General features: G+C 45.8%; 1 protein-coding gene across 2 annotated transcripts in view; it reads right to left on the minus strand.

The window, feature by feature from the left end:
- The window catches only part of LOC124010832 (A disintegrin and metalloproteinase with thrombospondin motifs 2-like), a 286969-nt gene extending 268635 nt beyond the window's left edge, over nucleotides 1–18334 (minus strand). The window contains exons 1-3 of one of the 2 annotated variants that reach the window (XM_046323552.1): nucleotides 18103–18228; nucleotides 15861–15970; nucleotides 13737–14179 (exon numbers count right to left, since the gene is read on the minus strand). In XM_046323552.1, the coding sequence (XP_046179508.1) occupies nucleotides 13737–13994 (258 nt within the window). In that variant the 5' untranslated portion in view covers nucleotides 13995–14179; nucleotides 15861–15970; nucleotides 18103–18228. Of the gene's footprint in view, nucleotides 1–13736; nucleotides 14180–15860; nucleotides 15971–18102 lie in introns of both variants that reach the window. The other variant, XM_046323551.1, reaches the window with a different exon arrangement.
- Between the last annotated feature and the right edge of the window lie 567 nt (nucleotides 18335–18901).

The following is an 18901-nucleotide window of genomic DNA, read 5'->3' on the forward strand; positions in this document are numbered from 1 at the left end:
GGTTTCAGGTGTCTCCGGAAGGTGGTGATTGACTCCGCTGTCCTGGCGTCGTGAGGGAGTTTGTTCCACCATTGGGGGACCAGAGCAGCGACTTTCCACAAAACCTCATCTTCAAGCACTATTTACATAACCTCAGCTTTACCTGTGTTCAAAATCAAACACTGCTCTCAAATCATAAACAAAGTGATCAAAATGATATACACTCTCAAGCAGTCAGTAAACAATAGACTGAAAAATAGAAAACACATTGTTCAAAACATACAATTCTCATGGAGAAGTACATTTTTAATTAAAAAAAAATCATATTTTTCCGTCATTGTCTTTTGATCACCTGCATTGTTTGCTGTTTGGGGTTTTAGGCTGGGTTTCTGTACAGCACTTTGAGATATCAGCTGATGTACGAAGGGCTATATAAATACATTTGATTTGATTTGATTTGATTTTGATGAACGGAAACATGTTCTATCATAGTAGCTCAAAATTTATCAGAAATTACTATTCTTCTTTTACTTTTTGCAATTTTGTTTTTTGTTCTTCCTCCTCCCTGTACCCCTATTTTAACAAGTACAGTACCCTGCATCTCACAAACCTGTCCTTTGTCTCTGTGATACTGTAATTCTTGTTCTTTGTTGATATGAACCTGCAACCAGTCAAAATCTATTGAGCAGTCAGTTCTGTTAATAAATGGAAAGCACAATGTTCAGGGCCATACAATTCATCCATTGTACAGTATACAGCCTACAATGCACTGTACTACAGTATCCATTCTCAGACTTTCCCAACTTCAACAACCTGTTTGCTCTGAACTGGCTTATATTGGTTGTGTCGCATCATTTGAAACAGGAGAAATCAATTTTGAGTGGTTGTGTTCAATCAATGACATGTTCTCTATTTGTATTTGATTGTTGCCACTTTTGTTTACCAGTATGGATGACATGTGCATTAGAGTGCAGAATGTGTTTTGAGAAGGAGAATGTGTTTAGAGTTTTGCTGAAAAGTCTAAGTGAAATCTGCAAATGGTGTTTTACCATGTGAAATGGTTTAAGGTATTGACAACAGACTGCATAATCAGCTAAATGAGTCCAGGCAACTGAGAACTTTGTTCAGCCAATGGGTTTTAGTGTTTTAGCAGTTGAGAAAAACTGCAATGACTTCACCATGCTCAAAGAGATATTCAATGTCTGCTTTTTTTTAACCCATCTACTAATTGGTGTCCTTCTTTGCGAGGCATTTAAGTACATTTAAAACCAGAAACTTTTAGACTTTTACTCAAGTAGTATTTTAATGGATGACTTTCACTTTTACTTGAGACATTTTCAATTTTCAATGTACTTTTCCTCAAGTGTGACAATCGGGAACTTTTCCACTAGTGGCTAGGCTGCATGATTGTGCATGGATAGCATACCTGAATAATGAGACACACATGGGTGTTCCATCTGTCGGCTTGTCCCCTTGTGTGTTGGGTGTGATGTGCTTCTCAATGAAGTCTTGAGCTACCTTGCAGTGGAAACATGAGTGTTTGGTTCTGGAAGGTCAAGATCATTCTTGCCTGGTGGATGAAGCCCCATCTGAAATGCTGTGGATTCTTACAATCATACAACGAAAGCTATTTCAGAATTAACCCGTGCGGTGATCTATGGGACCCAGCTTCTCCTGCCCGAACAGTTCATAGAAAAGATTGCTCATGAAAGAAGTTGGGATGCCCGCTTCCACACCAGTTTCAAGTCCTGTGACCCACACATTGAATGTACAGGAATGATTACTGAGTGATTCTGTTTTTCTCTTTTAGGAATTGATTATCCTTTCTAATTTAGCTCACACTATTCCCAGGTCTTGAAGTCACCCCTCTGTGGCATTGGTTGTCTTCTTCAGACTTTCCACTTTAGTTGAATAGGTATCCACTTCATTAGTGAGCACTGCCGATGATTAATTTACCGATTTTAATTGCAAGTTGGGGGCAGAGGTAATTTCGTCACAAACAATCTCTCGGATAGTAGCGGACTGCTCTTTCTGTTGTCTGAAACTGAGCTGAACTGAACACAGCTGAACTGTGAATGGACAAATTGAAGCTGCTGGAGCTTAATAGATCTGCTAGTTATTTCTTTTCACACAATGAACGTCCCAAAGCTTAATATGATGTTTAGTATTGACAAGTTTTAAGAAATAAGTCTGCTATTTCATAGTAATTTGCAAAAGAAAGTGCTTCAATGCATGCCACCGGAACTAGATATCACACATACAAAATCAGTTGTCTTGATGATCCTTGTATAACATTATGAGTTACAAATTATTTTTCAGAGTCTGTATAAAATGTTCGCAGTGTTAGCATTTAGCTAGTATTTGCTATGAGACTTTACATGTACTTGTTAGCAATGCTAACCTTTGGATTACAGAGGCTTAGTGCTGTTATTAACAAATATCCCGGGATGACAAGTTGGTATGAAGGTATGACAATCTGGATACTGCCCAAGCCTAACCTCATTGTGAAATTCCACTGTCCTCATTGTGACATCACTGTACTCAGATTCTCCTAGTATTGCGAGCAGTTTTTTAATGGAAGAGAGCGTGCGAGAGAATGAGCGAGAGAGAGAGAGCGAGAGAGCGAGAGAGAGAGAGAGAGCGAGATAGAGAGAGAGCGAGATAGAGAGAGAACGATCGCTAGAGCGAGCCAGAGCGAGAGAGAGAGAGAGAGAGAGAGAGAGAGAGAAAGATCGCTAGAGGGAGAGAGAGAGAGAGAGAGAGAGAGAGAGAGAGAGAGAGAGAGAGAGAGAGAGAGAGAGAGAGACAAATCGCTAGAGAGAGAGAGAGATCGCTAGAGGGAGAGAGAGAGAGAGAGAGAGAGAGAGAGAGAGAGAGAGAGAGAGAGAGAGAGAGAAAGATCGCTAGAGAGAAAGATCGAGAGAGAGAGAGAGAGAGAGAGAGAGAGAGAGAGAGAGAGAGAGAGAGAGAGAGAGAAAGATCGAGAGAGAGTAAGAGATCGCTAGAGAGGAGTAAGAGAGAGAGAGAGAGAGAGAGAGAGAGAGAGAGAGAGAGAGAGAGAGAGAGTGAAAGATCGCTAGAGGGAGAGAGAGAGAGAGAGAGAGAGAGAGAGAGAGAGAGATCGCTAGAGGGAGGGAGGGAGAGAGAAAGATCGCTAGAGGGAGAGAAAGAGAGAGAGAGAGAGAGAGAGAGAGAGAGAGAGAGAGAGAGAGAGAGAGAGAGAGAGAGAGAGAGATCGCTAGAGGGAGAGAGAGGAAAACAGGGGGGCTGGTTAAGTGCAGTGAATAAGAGGCAGACTGCAATCACAGCTGTGGTAAAAGCATGCTCTGCTCTGCTGTGCTCTGAGCTATGTACCGCAGCAGTAGCGTACCGCTGTCAGAGTGTTCCTACCACTGACTGCCTGATAATAGCCCTAGATTGAGTAATTGTGTGTTTGAGTGTCTGAGTGGGCTATGCTGCATGGTGGAGTCACTCTAGCAGTCTCTCTCTCATTCTCTTTCTCATTCATACCCAGTCAGCCTTTACGCTCCCACACCCGGCTCTCCCTGCAGCCCCTCAGCCCCATCTCTCTCTTCTCTTTCTCATTCATAACCAGTCAGCCTTTACGCTCCCACACCCGGCTCTCCCTGCAGCCCCTCAGCCCCATCTCTCTCTTCTCTTTCTCATTTATACCCAGTCAGCCTTTACGCTCCCACACCCGGCTCTGCCTGCAGCCCCTCAGCCCCATCTCTCTCTTCTCTTTCTCATTCATACCCAGTCAGCCTTTACGCTCCCACACCTGGCTCTCCCTGCAGCCCCTCAGCCCCAACTCTCTCTTCTCTTTCCGCCACTCCGGGACAACTGGGGTCAATAACAGCTGTAGTGTTGCTCTGTAATTTATGTCATCATTTCAATTTGAGCTGATTACAATGGAGAGCTGCTTTTCGCCTGACCCTCGCTGTGTGTGTGAATGAAACACACACTGTAGAGGCCTATAGAGGCCCAAGCCCCCCACGCCGCACCACTACCTGGCCTGGCTGAATGGTTTTCTATGGCTCTATAATGTAGATGTAATGACTGTTACGGGGCTGTCTGGGGTAAATGGACGTGTCATTGGCACTTGGTGTGAGTCTATTATTGTGATCATCAGGTCCCAGCCTAAACACTGCCACGCCTGCCTGATGTGACTGGCTGGCCTGTAAACTGGCATGATTAAGTCCTCTGCTGACATGTGATACTGGGGTGGGATGCAAAGACTGAACAGTACAGCATCTGTAGACTATCTCTCCGTTGAGATTCTTCATGAAACCGAAACAAAAAAATACCATGATTTGGAGGATTTTCACAAAATGTAATCATTTTGGAGGAAGGATTGTTCACATATATTTAACAATTGTCTCTAAAGCATCATTGAGTAATAATAAGCAAACATAGATGTCATATGAAGCTATAGAGCTTTCTCTGTAATATGAGTAACACTTTGCTAAAATAATATATACATAAAATGTTTGATTTGGCTATTTTTTTCAGGCATCTGCCTCTGGTTTCTATGGTTGCATGTTTGAATCCAGTGATCAGTAGTGTAAAAATACTTTAAAGTACTACATTAAGTAATATTTGGGGGTATCTGTACTTTACTATTTATTTTGACAACTTTTACTTTACTCCATACATTTTCCCTGACAACCAAATTATTATATTATATTTTATTTGATATTATATTTGATATTATATCATATTATATTCATTATATTTTGAATGCTTAGCTTAGCAGGACAGGAAAATTCACGCATGTTTCAAGAGAACACGTGGTCATCCCTACCTCCTCTGGACTCACTAAACACAAATGCATCTTCCATTAATAATATGTTGGAGTGTTGGAGTGTGCTCCTGGCTATCCGTTCATTTTCAAAACAAGAAAATGGTCCCTTCTGCTTTGCATTAATATAATATATTTTAAATGATTTATACTTTTACTTTTGCTACTTAAGTATATTTTAGCAATTACATTTAATTTTGATACTTAATTATATTTAAAACCAAATCATTTTAGACTTTTACTCAAGTACTATTTTACTGGCTGACTTTCACTTTTACTTGAGTAACTTTCTATTAAGGTATCTATACTTTTCCTCAAGTATGACAATTGGGTACTTTTTCCACCACTGCCAGTGATAATTTCTGATATGTTTGTTTTAAACGTATCCCAAACATTAACCCTTACCCTAACCATTCTGAGTTCATGCCTAACCTTAAGAATTCAGAGTTAATGATTAAACCCTAACTTTACAAATTCAGAGTTAAGGCCTAAATTTAATCTTAAAGACTTTGAAATGTGACAATTGCAACAACTTCAAAATGTGACATTTGAGAAACATTGATGAAAGTCTAATTCTTTACTGAGACTGTAAGAGCTTGTTGAACATTTCAATATATTTTGAACATAACATTATATATTGTACGGGCATATCAGAGTGAGATCTCTGCTACTTTTAGAGTTATGATCCAATTTGTAAGTGTTACCAACAGAGTGAATGTGAAAATGGATTCAAAATGGTCGCCCTCTGCTGGTGATTTGCAGGATGTGCCATGATACAAGTGAAAGGGTGACTGTGATTGGTTATATTGAGAATGACATTAATCTATATAAAATGGGCCATAACTTTAAAACTAGAAGAGATCCCACTCTGGAACGTTGATATGCCCATAGAGTATATTATATTCAACAATAAAAAACATTTGCTAAATTATTTCAATATTAATGTTTACATATTTCAATATTAATAAATTAATGTATTTAATTTTAAAAAAACTCATTAGTAATCATATTACAGAGCAAGTGATCAATTACACATATAACACACATTTTGGCTATGGATGAAATATTATGGATTAAACATTATGGAGTCTTAAAGGAGGCCTGGGTAAGGCTAAAATGGCATATATATGCCAACTTTGAGTAATTATTTCTCAATTATGCTCCTAGATACAAATGTCCAATATATGTAAACAATCCTTCCTCCAAAGGACTCTATTCTATGGATTACATTTAGTGAAAATCCCCAAAATCATAGTCTTGTTTTTCCTCGGTTTCGTGAGGAATGACTCTGTTACACAGCAACAAGGACTGTGGAACTTAATCAAGAATAGACTCAGACACCATTTACATATTTATTATGTTTATTTAACCTTTATTTTAGCAGGCAGGTTAAGAACAAATGATTATTTACCATTATGGCCTGGCAGGTGGTATTTATAGACAGATAGTGACATCGTATTTAAATTGAATAGCATGGTGAAAAAGCATTTAAATGGATGTGTACCCACAATACGTAGCGCATCCAAGAGTAACATCACAAAATGAAAAATTCCATTGTTGGGGACCTTGGCAAATCCAATCGGATCTAGAACAATCCTTTTGCAACACCTGTAAATGCCTTTGGTGTTTCCGTTTGTGTCTGGATTCCGAGGTGGTTATGAAAGCCTGTTTTCAACGCAAATACAAAAATAGACAAGTTTCTCCCAGCTGATGCTGTGCATTAATAACACAGACCGAGACAGACAGACAGACACAGGCACACACCTAGGGGCTACAAAACGCGACACCTAAAGGCCGTCTCTAACTTATCGTTCAACAATCTACATACATTACAGCACAGGGACAACCAAATATAGACAAACTATGCTGTTTCTCCAGTTCATCCACCATAGGAAGGAGAGCGAGTGCAACACCCTTCACCCTAGGTGATAGAACACTGTTAGAAAACAGACACGACCACCTGCTAAAGGACCAATCTCTCTCGCTCTCTTCCTCCTCCTCCCCCTCCTTCCCCCGGCACTTTTAATAGCATCATTAGAAAAGCTATCCAACCTGTCTCTACCGCTGGTGGCTGTGGGAAAGACAGGGAGCGAGAAAGAGGGGAGAGAGAAGGGGGGGATAGGGAGAGAGAGAGAGGGTAGATCGAGATAAAACGGAGATGGAGGGGGGAGAGAGAAGGGGGATAGGGAGAGAGAGAGAGGGTAGATCGAGATAAAACGGAGATGGAGGGGGAGAGAGAAGGGGGATAGGGAGAGAGAGAGGGGTAGATCGAGATAAAACGGAGATGGAGGGGGAGTGAAAGAGGGTAGAGAGAGAAGGGGGGATAGGGAGAGAGAGAGGGGTAGATCGAGATAAAACGGAGATGGAGGGGGAGTGAAAGGGGGAGAGAGAAGGGGGATAGGGAGAGAGAGAGAGGGTAGATCGAGATAAAACGGAGATGGAGGGGGAGAAAGGGGGAGAGAGAAGGGGGAGAGAGGGGGATAGGGAGATGGAGAGAAAGGGGAGAGAGAGATCGAGATAAAATGGAGATGGAGGGGAGGGGGATAGGGAGAGAGAGAGAGGGTGAAAGGGGGAGAGAGAAGGGGGATAGGGAGAGAGAGAGAGGGTAGATCGAGATAAAACGGAGATGGAGGGGGGAGTGAAAGGGGGAGAGAGAAGGGGGATAGGGAGAGAGAGAGAGGGTAGATCGAGATAAAACGGAGATGGAGGGGGAGTGAAAGGGGGAGAGAGAAGGGGGATAGGGAGAGAGAGAGAGGGTAGATCGAGATAAAACGGAGATGGAGGGGGAGTGAAAGGGGGAGAGAGAAGGGGGATAGGGAGAGAGAGAGAGGGTAGATCGAGATAAAAAGGAGATGGAGGGGAGAGGGTAGAAGAGGGGGAGGGGGAGAGGGGGAAGGGGGATAGGGAGAGAGAGAGGGTAGATCGAGATAAAACGGAGATGGAGGGGGAGGGGGGGAGAGAGAAGGGGGATAGAGGGGGGTAGAGAGATAAAACGGGGAGGGGGATAGGGAGAGACAGAGAGGGTAGATCGAGATAAAACGGAGATGGAGGGGGAGTGAAAGGGGGAGAGAGAAGGGGGATAGGGAGAGAGAGAGAGGGTAGATCGAGATAAAACGGATAAAACGGAGATGGAGGGGGAGTGAAAGGGGGGAGAGAGAGAGGGGGATAGGGAGAGAGAGAGAGGGTAGATCGAGATAAAACGGAGATGGAGGGGGAGGAAAGGGGGAGAGAGAAGGGGGATAGGGAGAGAGAGAGAGGGTAGATCGAGATAAAACGGAGATGGAGGGGGAGTGAAAGGGGGAGAGAGAAGGGGGATAGGGAGAGAGAGAGGGTAGATCGAGATAAAACGGAGATGGAGGGGGGGGAGTGAAAGGGGGAGAGAGAAAAACGGGGGATAGGGAGAGAGAGGGGGAGGGTAGATCGAGATAAAACGGGAGATGGAGGGGGAGTGAAAGGGGGAGAGAGAAGGGGGATAGGGAGAGAGAGAGAGGGAAGATCGAGATAAAACGGAGATGGAGGGGGGGGAGAAAGGGGGAGAGAGAAGGGGGATAGGGAGAGAGAGAGAGGGTAGATCGAGATAAAACGGAGATGGAGGGGGAAAGGGGGAGTGAAAGGGGGATAGGGGGAGAGAGAGATAAAACGGAGATGGAGGGGGAGGGGGGATAGGGGGATAGGGAGAGAGAGAGGGTAGATCGAGATAAAACGGAGATGGAGGGGGAGGAAAGGGGGAGAGAGAAGGGGGATAGGGAGAGAGAGGTAGATCGAGATAAAACGGAGATGGAGGGGGAGGAAAGGGGGAGAGAGAAGGGGGATAGGGAGAGAGAGAGAGGGTAGATCGAGATAAAACGGAGATGGAGGGGGAGTGAAAGGGGGAGAGAGAAGGGGGATAGGGAGAGAGAGAGAGGGTAGATCGAGATAAAACGGAGATGGAGGGGGAGTGAAAGGGGGAGAGAGAAGGGGGATAGGGAGAGAGAGAGAGGGTAGATCGAGATAAAACGGAGATGGAGGGGGAGTGAAAGGGGGAGAGAGAAGGGGGATAGGGAGAGAGAGAGAGGGTAGATCGAGATAAAACGGAGATGGAGGGGGAGTGAAAGGGGGAGAGAGAAGGGGGATAGGGAGAGAGAGAGGGTAGATCGAGATAAAACGGAGATGGAGGGGGAGTGAAAGGGGGAGAGAGAAGGGGGATAGGGAGAGAGAGAGAGGGTAGATCGAGATAAAACGGAGATGGAGGGGGAGTGAAAGGGGGAGAGAGAGAGGGGGATAGGGAGAGAGAGAGAGGGTAGATCGAGATAAAACGGAGATGGAGGGGGAGTGAAAGGGGGAGAGAGAAGGGGGATAGGGAGAGGAGGGGGAGAAAGGGGGAGAGGAAGGGGGATAGATCGAGATAAAACGGAGATGGAGGGGGAGGAAAGGGGGAGAGAGAAGGGGGATAGGGAGAGAGAGAGAGGGTAGATCGAGATAAAACGGAGATGGAGGGGGAGTGAAAGGGGGAGAGAGAGAGGGGGATAGGGAGAGAGAGAGGGTAGATCGAGATAAAACGGAGATGGAGGGGGAGTGAAAGGGGGAGAGAGAAGGGGGATAGGGAGAGAGAGAGAGGGTAGATCGAGATAAAACGGAGATGGAGGGGGAGTGAAAGGGGGAGAGAGAAGGGGGATAGGGAGAGAGAGAGAGGGTAGATCGAGATAAAACGGAGATCGAGATAAAACGGAGATGGAGGGGGAGTGAAAGGGGGAGAGAGAAGGGGGATAGGGAGAGAGAGAGAGGGTAGATTGAGATAAAACGGAGATGGAGGGGGAGTGAAAGGGGGAGAGAGAAGGGGGATAGGGAGAGAGAGAGGGGTAGATCGAGATAAAACGGAGATGGAGGGGGGGTAGTGAAAGGGGGAGAGAGAAGGGGGATAGGGAGAGAGAGAGGGTAGATCGAGATAAAACGGAGATGGAGGGGGAGTGAAAGGGGAGTAGAAAGGGGGAGAGAGAAAAACGGGGGAGGGGGATAGGGAGAGAGAGGGGGATAGGAGAGAGAGAGAGGGTAGATCGAGATAAAACGGAGATGGAGGGGGGGAGGAAAGGGGGAGAGAGAAGGGGGATAGGGAGAGAGAGAGGGTAGATCGAGATAAAACGGAGATGGAGGGGGAGTGAAAGGGGGAGAGAGAAGGGGGATAGGGAGAGAGAGAGAGGGATAGATAAAACGAGATAAAACGGAGATGGAGGGGGGGTAGATCGAAAAAACGGGGGAGAGAGAAGGGGGGGATAGGGAGAGAGAGAGGGGATAGATCGAGATAAAGGGGGAGAGAGAAGGGGGATAGGGAAGAGAGAGAGGGTACGGAGATGGAGGGGGAGTGAAAGGGGGAGAGAGAAGGGGGATAGGGAGAGAGAGAGGGTAGATCGAGATAAAACGGAGATGGAGGGGGAGTGAAAGGGGGAGAGAGAAGGGGGATAGGGAGAGAGAGAGGGTAGATCGAGATAAAACGGAGATGGAGGGGGGGAGTGAAAGGGGGATAGGGAGAGAGAAGGGGGATAGGGAGAGAGAGAGGGGGAGAGGGTAGATCGAGATAAAACGGAGATGGAGGGGGAGTGAAAGGGGGAGAGAGAAGGGGGATAGGGAGAGAGAGAGGGTAGATCGAGATAAAACGGAGATGGAGGGGGAGTGAAAGGGGGAGAGAGAAGGGGGATAGGGAGAGAGAGAGGGGTAGATCGAGATAAAACGGAGATGGAGGGAGAGAAGGGGGGATAGGGAGAGAGAGAGAAGGGGATGGATAGGGAGAGAGAGGGGGAGGGAGGAGAGAGGGTAGATCGAGATAAAACGGAGATGGAGGGGGAGAGGGAGAGAGAGAGGGGTAGATCGAGATAAAACGGAGATGGAGGGGGATAGGAGGGGGAGAGAGAGAGGGGGATAGGGAGAGAGAGAGGGTAGATCGAGATAAAACGGAGATGGAGGGGGAGAGAGAAGGGGGATAGGGAGAGAGAGAGAGGGTAGATCGAGATAAAACGGAGATGGAGGGGGGATTGAAAGGGGGGAGAGAGAAGGGGGATAGGGAGAGAGAGAGAGGGTAGATCGAGATAAAACGGAGATGGAGGGGGGAGTGAAAGGGGGAGAGAGAAGGGGGTTAGGGAGAGAGAGAGAGGGTAGATCGAGATAAAACGGAGATGGAGGGGGAGTAGAAAGAGGGGGTAGAGAGAAGGGGGATAGGGAGAGAGAGAGAGGGTAGATCGAGATAAAACGGAGATGGAGGGGGATTGAAAGGGGGAGAGAGAAGGGGGATAGGGAGAGAGAGGGTAGATCGAGATAAAACGGAGATAGATCGAGATAAAACGGAGATGGAGGGGGGAGTGAAAGGGGGGATAAAGAGAACAGATGAAAGAGAGGGAAACGCTCTCTGATCACCCTACATCGCAGATCACTTCTCTATGCCTGGTGAGGTTTGTCTGGCTCCTTCTGAAGTCTGTATTCACCATGCATGTATCTGCCATAAGTTGGAGTGCTGTGTGACCATGTGGGCTGCTAGCTTCCCAGCTGTGACCAGGTGCGTGTGTAATACATTTCTCCGCTGGCCAGGTGTTCTCCCACCTGTTGCTGAGCTGTAGCAGGGATAATGATAGGTCTAACATCCGCCCATCCCAGATTGCTGAAGACATTTTTTTATTTAACCCATTTTAGAATAAGGCTGTAACGAATCAAAATGTGGAAAAAGTCATGGGGTCTGAATACTTTCCGAATGCACTGTATGTCTATTCTATCACTGAGCCTTTCTGAGTGTCTATTACACAGTTCTACTCAGGGCTACAGGGGCATCCAGGCTTCTCTGTCTGTCTCTCTGTTTTTCTGTCTGTCCGTCTGTCCGTCCGCCTGTCTGTCTGTCTGATTGCAGAGATGTAGAGTAGTGAAGATCTGGGCCCAATAGAGATGTAGAGTAGTGAAGGTCTGGGACCAATAGAGATGTAGAGTAGTAAAGATCTGGGCCCAATAGAGATGTAGAGTAGTAAAGATCTGGGCCCAATAGAGATGTAGAGTAGTAAAGATCTGGGCCCAATAGAGATGTAGAGTAGTAAAGATCTGGGCCCAATAGAGATGTAGAGTAGTGAAGATATGGGTCTAATAGAGATGTAGAGTAGTGAAGTTCTGGGCCCAAAAGAGATGTAGACTAGTGAAGATTTGGGTCCAAAAGAGATCCCATTGATAACCAGTTCTAAATGTAATCTCTCTAATGCATAGAGGAGAGCAGAGAATAACACACACACACACACGTGTATGCTAGACCAGGGGGAAAGCCATTAGCAGGGCATAGGTTTATAACCACACACACTCATGCATAAAATATTCCAAGAGGCTAGGTTAGGATTTCTGTACTGAACTTTATTTAAAAGTGAAACCAATTCTCTTCCATCTTCCCAGCCAACAGTGTACAGGAGTCTCCTGCATCTCCTCAACAAGACCTGATCACAGTCTCTCTCTCTCTCCCTCCCTCCCTCCCTCCAAACACATCATTCAGTTGATTAATTTTCCGAAATACAGTACCTACCTAACATGGTTCAGTTACCAGAGAGAAGTCAAGGGGTCGTCACTAGTTAACTGCCTATTTCTACAATTTCTCTTCTTAAAGGTCCAATGCAGCCATTTTTATCTCAAAATCAAATCATTTCTGGGTAACAATGAATTACCTTACTGTGATTGTTTTCAATCAAAATGTTTTTAAAGAAACAAAAATAGCTTCTTAGCAAGAGCAATTTTTAAAGCAAGAATTTTGCTAGGACTGTCTGTATAATGGTCTGAGTGGGGAGGGGAAAGCTGGAAACTAGCTGTCATTGGCAGAGAGGATTGGTACTCTCTTTCTTATTGGTCTATTAACTGCACTGGGCGTTCCTATGGAAACTCAGACATGATTGATCACGCTGTCTTGCAGTCGTTGACACACACACACACACACACACACACACACACACACACACACACACACACACACACACACACACACACACACACACACACACACACACACACACACACACACACACACACACACACACACACACACACACACACACACACACACACACACACACACACATTCTAAAGAAGGGGATAGGATTGGTGACTGATAACCTCACTCCACATGCTTTACAGGCCATTGAATGGTGAGACGCCTTAAGAGCAACGTCTTGGCACAATCCATAACAGGTTTACAAAACAGAAACATCACCAGCACATCTCATCCAGTCAAATGAGCTAAATGTTCATAAACTACAGAGCTTGACCAAGCTCCACCAATCAGCAAATACTGTACAGGGTAGAAAAGAGGAGCAGGAAGAAGGACAACCCTAGTACAGGGTAGAAAAGAGGAGCAGGAAGAAGGACAACCCTAGTACAGGGTAGAAAGGAGGAGCAGGAAGAAGGACAACCCTAGTACAGGGTAGAAAAGAGGAGCAGGAAGAAGGACAACCCTAGTACAGGGTAGAAAAGAGGAGCAGGAAGAAGGACAACCCTAGTACAGGGTAGAAAGGAGGAGCAGGAAGAAGGACAACCCTAGTACAGGGTAGAAAAGAGGAGCAGGAAGAAGGACAACCCTAGTACAGGGTAGAAAGGAGGAGCAGGAAGAAGGACAACCCTAGTACAGGGTAGAAAAGAGGAGCAGGAAGAAGGACAACCCTAGTACAGGGTAGAAAAGAGGAGCAGGAAGAAGGACAACCCTAGTACAGGGTAGAAAGGAGGAGCAGGAAGAAGGACAACCCTAGTACAGGGTAGAAAAGAGGAGCAGGAAGAAGGACAACCCTAGTACAGGGTAGAAAGGAGGAGCAGGAAGAAGGACAACCCTAGTACAGGGTAGAAAAGAGGAGCAGAAAGGACAACCCTAGTACAGCATGTAACAGTGCTGAGAAACAGGAAATGTTCCCATTGGAGATCAGTCATAATGTGTTCAGTGGATTGCATTGACTCTACAGTAACCGAAACAACCAAAACTCACCAGGCCGTCACAGTTGCTGATGGCTACGGTGGTTCCGGGCATGTCTGTGACATCACCCACATATAAACAGTCTCCCTGCAGTGGCTCGGAGCGCGTGGCTGTCCCGTTGCTGTCGTCATCGTCATGCCACTCCATCTTGGCTCCGGGGACCACCAGTCGCGCGTTGTGACGCAGACGCAGGTGGAACTCCCGGCCGAAGACGGTGACGTTGTAATAAAGCTGTCTGTGTCGGGGCCCACCGTCCTCCTCCTCGTACATTCCCTCTTTTTCTTCACCTCTTTCTCCTTCTCCCCCGTTCTCTCCAGCCTCTCTCCTCCAGCGCCTACGGGACTGCCCCGCACCCACCAGGCCGGCTGACACAGCGTGGGACAAGAAGTGGCCGTCTGCGTCCACGCTCACGGGCCTCACCAGTCCATACTCCCCCAGGACATGCTGCAGGGAGTCTGAATAGGGGGTGAGAGAGAGGACGGGAGAAGACAGGAAGGGAGGAGAGAGGTGAATGGGAGAAATAGGAGGTGAGAGGAGAGGTGAGAGAAGAATGCAGAGGGAGAGTGAAGGAGAAAAGAGGATATGAAGGGGAGGAATGAGAGAATAAGAGAAGAGAGAAAGAAGGAAATGGAAGGTAAGGGGGTATATTAGAGAATGACAGTGAGAGAAAGAGGGAAAGGGGAGTTAAGGGGGTATATTAGAGAATGACAGTGAGAGAAAGAAGGAAATGGAAGGTAAGGAGGTATATTAGAGAATGACAGTGAGAGAAAGAAGGAAATGGAAGGTAAGGAGGTATATTAGAGAATGACAGCGAGAGAAAGAGGGAAAGGGGAGTTAAGGGGGTATATTAGAGAATGACAGCGAGAGAGAGGGAGAAAGGGGAGGTAAGGGAGTATATAAGAGAATGACAGCGAGAGAGAGGGAAAGGGGAGGTAAGGGAGTATATTAGAGAATGACAGCGAGAGAGAGGGAGAAAGGGGAGGTAAGGGAGTATATAAGAGAATGACAGCGAGAGAGAGGGAAAGGGGAGGTAAGGGAGTATATTAGAGAATGACAGCAAAAGAGAGAGAGAGAGAGAGAGAGAGAGAGAGAGAGAGAGAGAGAGAGAGAGAGAGAGAGAGAGAGAGAGAAAGGGGAGGTAATGGGATATATTAGAGAATGACAACATAAGAGAGAGAGAGAGAGGGAAAGGGGAGGTAAGGGAGTATATTAGAGAATGACAACATAAGAGAGAGAGAGAGAGGGAAAGGGGAGGTAAGGGAGTATATTAGAGAATGACAGCAAGAGAAAGAGGGAAAGGGGAGGTAAGGGAGTATATTAGAGAATGACAGCAAGAGAAAGAGGGAAAGGGGAGGTAAGGGAGTATATTAGAGAATGACAGCAAAAGAGAGAGAGAGAGAAAGGGGAGGTAAGGGGGTATATTAGAGAATGACAACATAAGAGAGAGAGAGAGAGAGGGAAAGGGGAGGTAAGGGAGTATATTAGAGAATGACAGCAAGAGAAAGAGGGAAAGGGGAGGTAAGGGAGTATATTAGAGAATGACAGCAAAAGAGAGAGAGAGAGAGAGAGAGGGAAAGGGGAGGTAAGGGGGTATATTAGAGAATGACAACATAAGAGAGAGAGAGAGAGGGAAAGGGGAGGTAAGGGAGTATATTAGAGAATGACAGCAAGAGAAAGAGGGAAAGGGGAGGTAAGGGAGTATATTAGAGAATGACAGCAAAAGAGAGAGAGAGAGGGAAAGGGGAGGTAAGGGGGTATATTAGAGAATGACAACATAAGAGAGAGAGAGAGAGGGAAAGGGGAGGTAAGGGAGTATATTAGAGAATGACAGCAAGAGAAAGAGGGAAAGGGGAGGTAAGGGAGTATATTAGAGAATGACAGTGAGACAAAGGGAAAGAGAGAGAGAGATGGAAAGAGAGGTCATCTTAATTGCATCACTTCTTGATCACTGAGAAAATCTGCATGGATTTCAATCAAATAAGCCTCTCCAACACACACACACACACACACACACACACACACACACACACACACACACACACACACACACACACACACACACACACACACACACACACACACACACACACACACACACACACACACACACACACACACACACACACACACACACACCTCTGAACCCAGATGTGACCCCACATTTTGCAGGGCAGCGCGCATGGAAACGGCAGCCTCAGCAGTGGCAGTGTGTTGGGTGCGTGTGCGTCTCTCTCCTTCTCAGTCCTCTCCTCACACACAGCAGCACAGAGACAACAGAGAGAGCAGCAGAAGATCAAGGTGCTAATTGCGACTCTCACACGCTGAATAATGTTTTCTCGCCGCCTGCCATGGTTCCCATGGAGCTGACTTCCATAGCATGCAGTTGAGTAAAGAAACACTAGGTTGGCTTAATAACAACGCCTCGTGGACACACAAGGAGACAACAACACAAGGAGATTAGCCTAGAGAGCAGAAAACACAGGGCAAACTAATTCATTATAAAAGTTATATTAGCCTATTGCGTCATTACTACTTCCCCATAACCAGGTCTCTAAGCATTACAGGCCGTTTTCTTGGTGACGCATCGCCTTAAAACTGTGGCACTGACAGTGACACCTCCCTCTGAGGCGGCTTTTAGATGTGCGAGAGAGAGACAGAGAGAGAGAGAGAGAGAGAGAGAGAGAGAGAGAGAGAGAGAGAGAGAGAGAGAGAGAGAGATGCTCCCTCCGGGACCACTAGTGACAGAAAGCAGCACCTCGCCCACATACCACAACTCACAGTCACAACACTAGATCATATCAGTGTGACACTAACCCTCCGACTGTCCTTCTCAATATCACTCAATATTATTATTAATATCTGAAATGGACGTCTTTACACAGATAATAAATATGGTGTTTTAATCACTATAGGCATAATGCGTGTCTATAATGGATATTGTTATCTAACAGTTGTGAGAATAAGCAGTTGAGAACAGTGGTGTTTATAGGTACAAGTGACATATATTGCCGCTTGGGCCTTGCAGTCGCTAAGGGCACCTCTTTTTTTTAGGAAGCCAGTCAAGGTCTCAACTTCCTGTTAGTTAGGATAGTATATGGTTGTGCATCAGCAGTTTTCCTTTTCTTATGTCAGTCACTAACAGTCACTCAATTAGCCCATGTCAGCTAACATTGTATAGATTGCTAGGTAAGGTAGTTTAGCCAGCTATCTAAACCTTGTAGCAATCATGGCTGAAATACTGACCGGGCACACAAGGCACGTGCCCAGACCCTGACCTCTACGGGAAAGGGGAATTCATTCAACTGAAATGTGTCTTCCGCATTTAACCCAACCCTTCTGAATAAGAGGGGTGCAGGGGGCTGCCTTAATCGCCATCCACGTCATCGGCAGGGCGCCTGGGGAGCAGTTGTTGGGGGTTAACTGCCATGCTCAAGGGGCCCCACTGATTTTGCTAGTCACTCTCACTCAGATATCATATTAACATGGCATAAGTCATGGCAAAATATGTAGAATTACAGGAAATTTGCTTTGAAATTGCTAAATGTTTTTTCCATTCCATGTCAAAATGTTTCGAACTCCATGAAATTAGCTTTAAAATGGCAAAGTTCAATCTGCCCCATGGAAAAATGAGTAGAATCGCATGCAATTGGTTTTAAAACTGATTTTTTAAATAAAAATCTGCACCAGTCCACCAAATATGGCTTAGGGCCCCCCAAAAGCTAGGAAGAGCCCTGGATGAGGGAGAGGTACCAGGCACCTGATTCCTTCAAGATCTCATCAGACTGATCCTATAATAACAGTTTCAATAAGCTATATTTTCCCCATAAACACTAAATAAAAAAAGTTGTCTGTAAAACACTGTGCAATTATATTATTCTGCTATGTTTATTATTATTATTATCATTATTCTCAAATGTAACGGAATTATGTTAATTTATAATCAATAACATCCGATCTTTCTGTCCTGTGGCCAAATCGATAGCAGCGATCTCCACCTAATCAGATACGGTTACTCCATGGCAAACAAACCTTGCATCCTTTACAAAGCCAAAGTGAATTATCCTGCCCTGACTGTCCGAAAACCTGAACCGCGCGCCCGCGTCACCACCGGGATGAGGAGAGGGGAGAGAAACGCACACTTCACAACACTGCCTGCCCTTATGCCACAGTACAGAGACGATTCTCTGGGAAATGTATCGGGAACCTTCATCCATCTATTAAGTTGAAAATGGATGCTTTAGGGTATGTATATAACTCGACTATAGCCTAGGCTACGCTGTTGGGCGCACAGTGCGCACTGAAGGTTGCGCCTACCCAATTGAACCCCGGCGTATGGAAACAGTAAAATATTGTAAACATAAGTCGCACATTTACCTACCTACGCTACTGGCGATATACAGGCCGCTCGTGTGAAGAAAGGCCGGCAGAATGATTAAGATTGTAAATCCAGGCGCGAGACCCATGGCAGCTCCAAACTGCGCAGGTGAGAGAGTGGGACTTCGGGCTCCAGTGTGCTAAAGTTCCCCGCGACTAGCCACACCGCCACGACAGCAACAGCACAGCAGCCCGCAACTAACTGCCAAGTGCACCGGGAGAGAACGCTCCCTCCCTCTCTCTCTCTCCCTTTCTAACTCACACTCTCTCTCTCCCTCCCTCCCCTCTCTCTCCCTCCCTCCCCTTCTCTCTATCTCTCTCCCCCCTCCCTCTATATCTCTCTCCCTCTCTCTGTCTCGCTCGCTCCTTGCCTCTGCACTCTGACAACTCCCCGACTCCACATACACGTGCGCCCACACATTTCTCTCGATGTGTTGTGCACGCAGGAATGCGCGAGGAAATATGAGGACAGTTCTGAAAACATTGGGTGTGCTGCAACTGTTTGACAGTTCATGACAGCTCAAATAAATCACAGGAAAATCAGAGAAAATTAGCAACCTCTCCCTGTCCACCCCAAAATAATAAATAATGGAGAACATTTAGTTTTGTAACTTTAAAGGCCCAAATACAGTGGGGCAAAAAAAGCATTTAGTCAGCCACCAATTGTGCAAGTTCTCCCACTTCAAAAGATGAGAGAGGCCTGTCATTTTCATCATAGGTACACTTAATCTATGACAAACAAAATGAGAAAAAAAATCCAGAAAATCACATTGTAGGAATTTTTATGAATTTATTTGCAACTT

The sequence above is a fragment of the Oncorhynchus gorbuscha genome, linkage group LG23 (genome assembly GCF_021184085.1).
Source record: "Oncorhynchus gorbuscha isolate QuinsamMale2020 ecotype Even-year linkage group LG23, OgorEven_v1.0, whole genome shotgun sequence".
NCBI classification, from domain to species: Eukaryota; Metazoa; Chordata; class Actinopteri; order Salmoniformes; family Salmonidae; genus Oncorhynchus; species Oncorhynchus gorbuscha.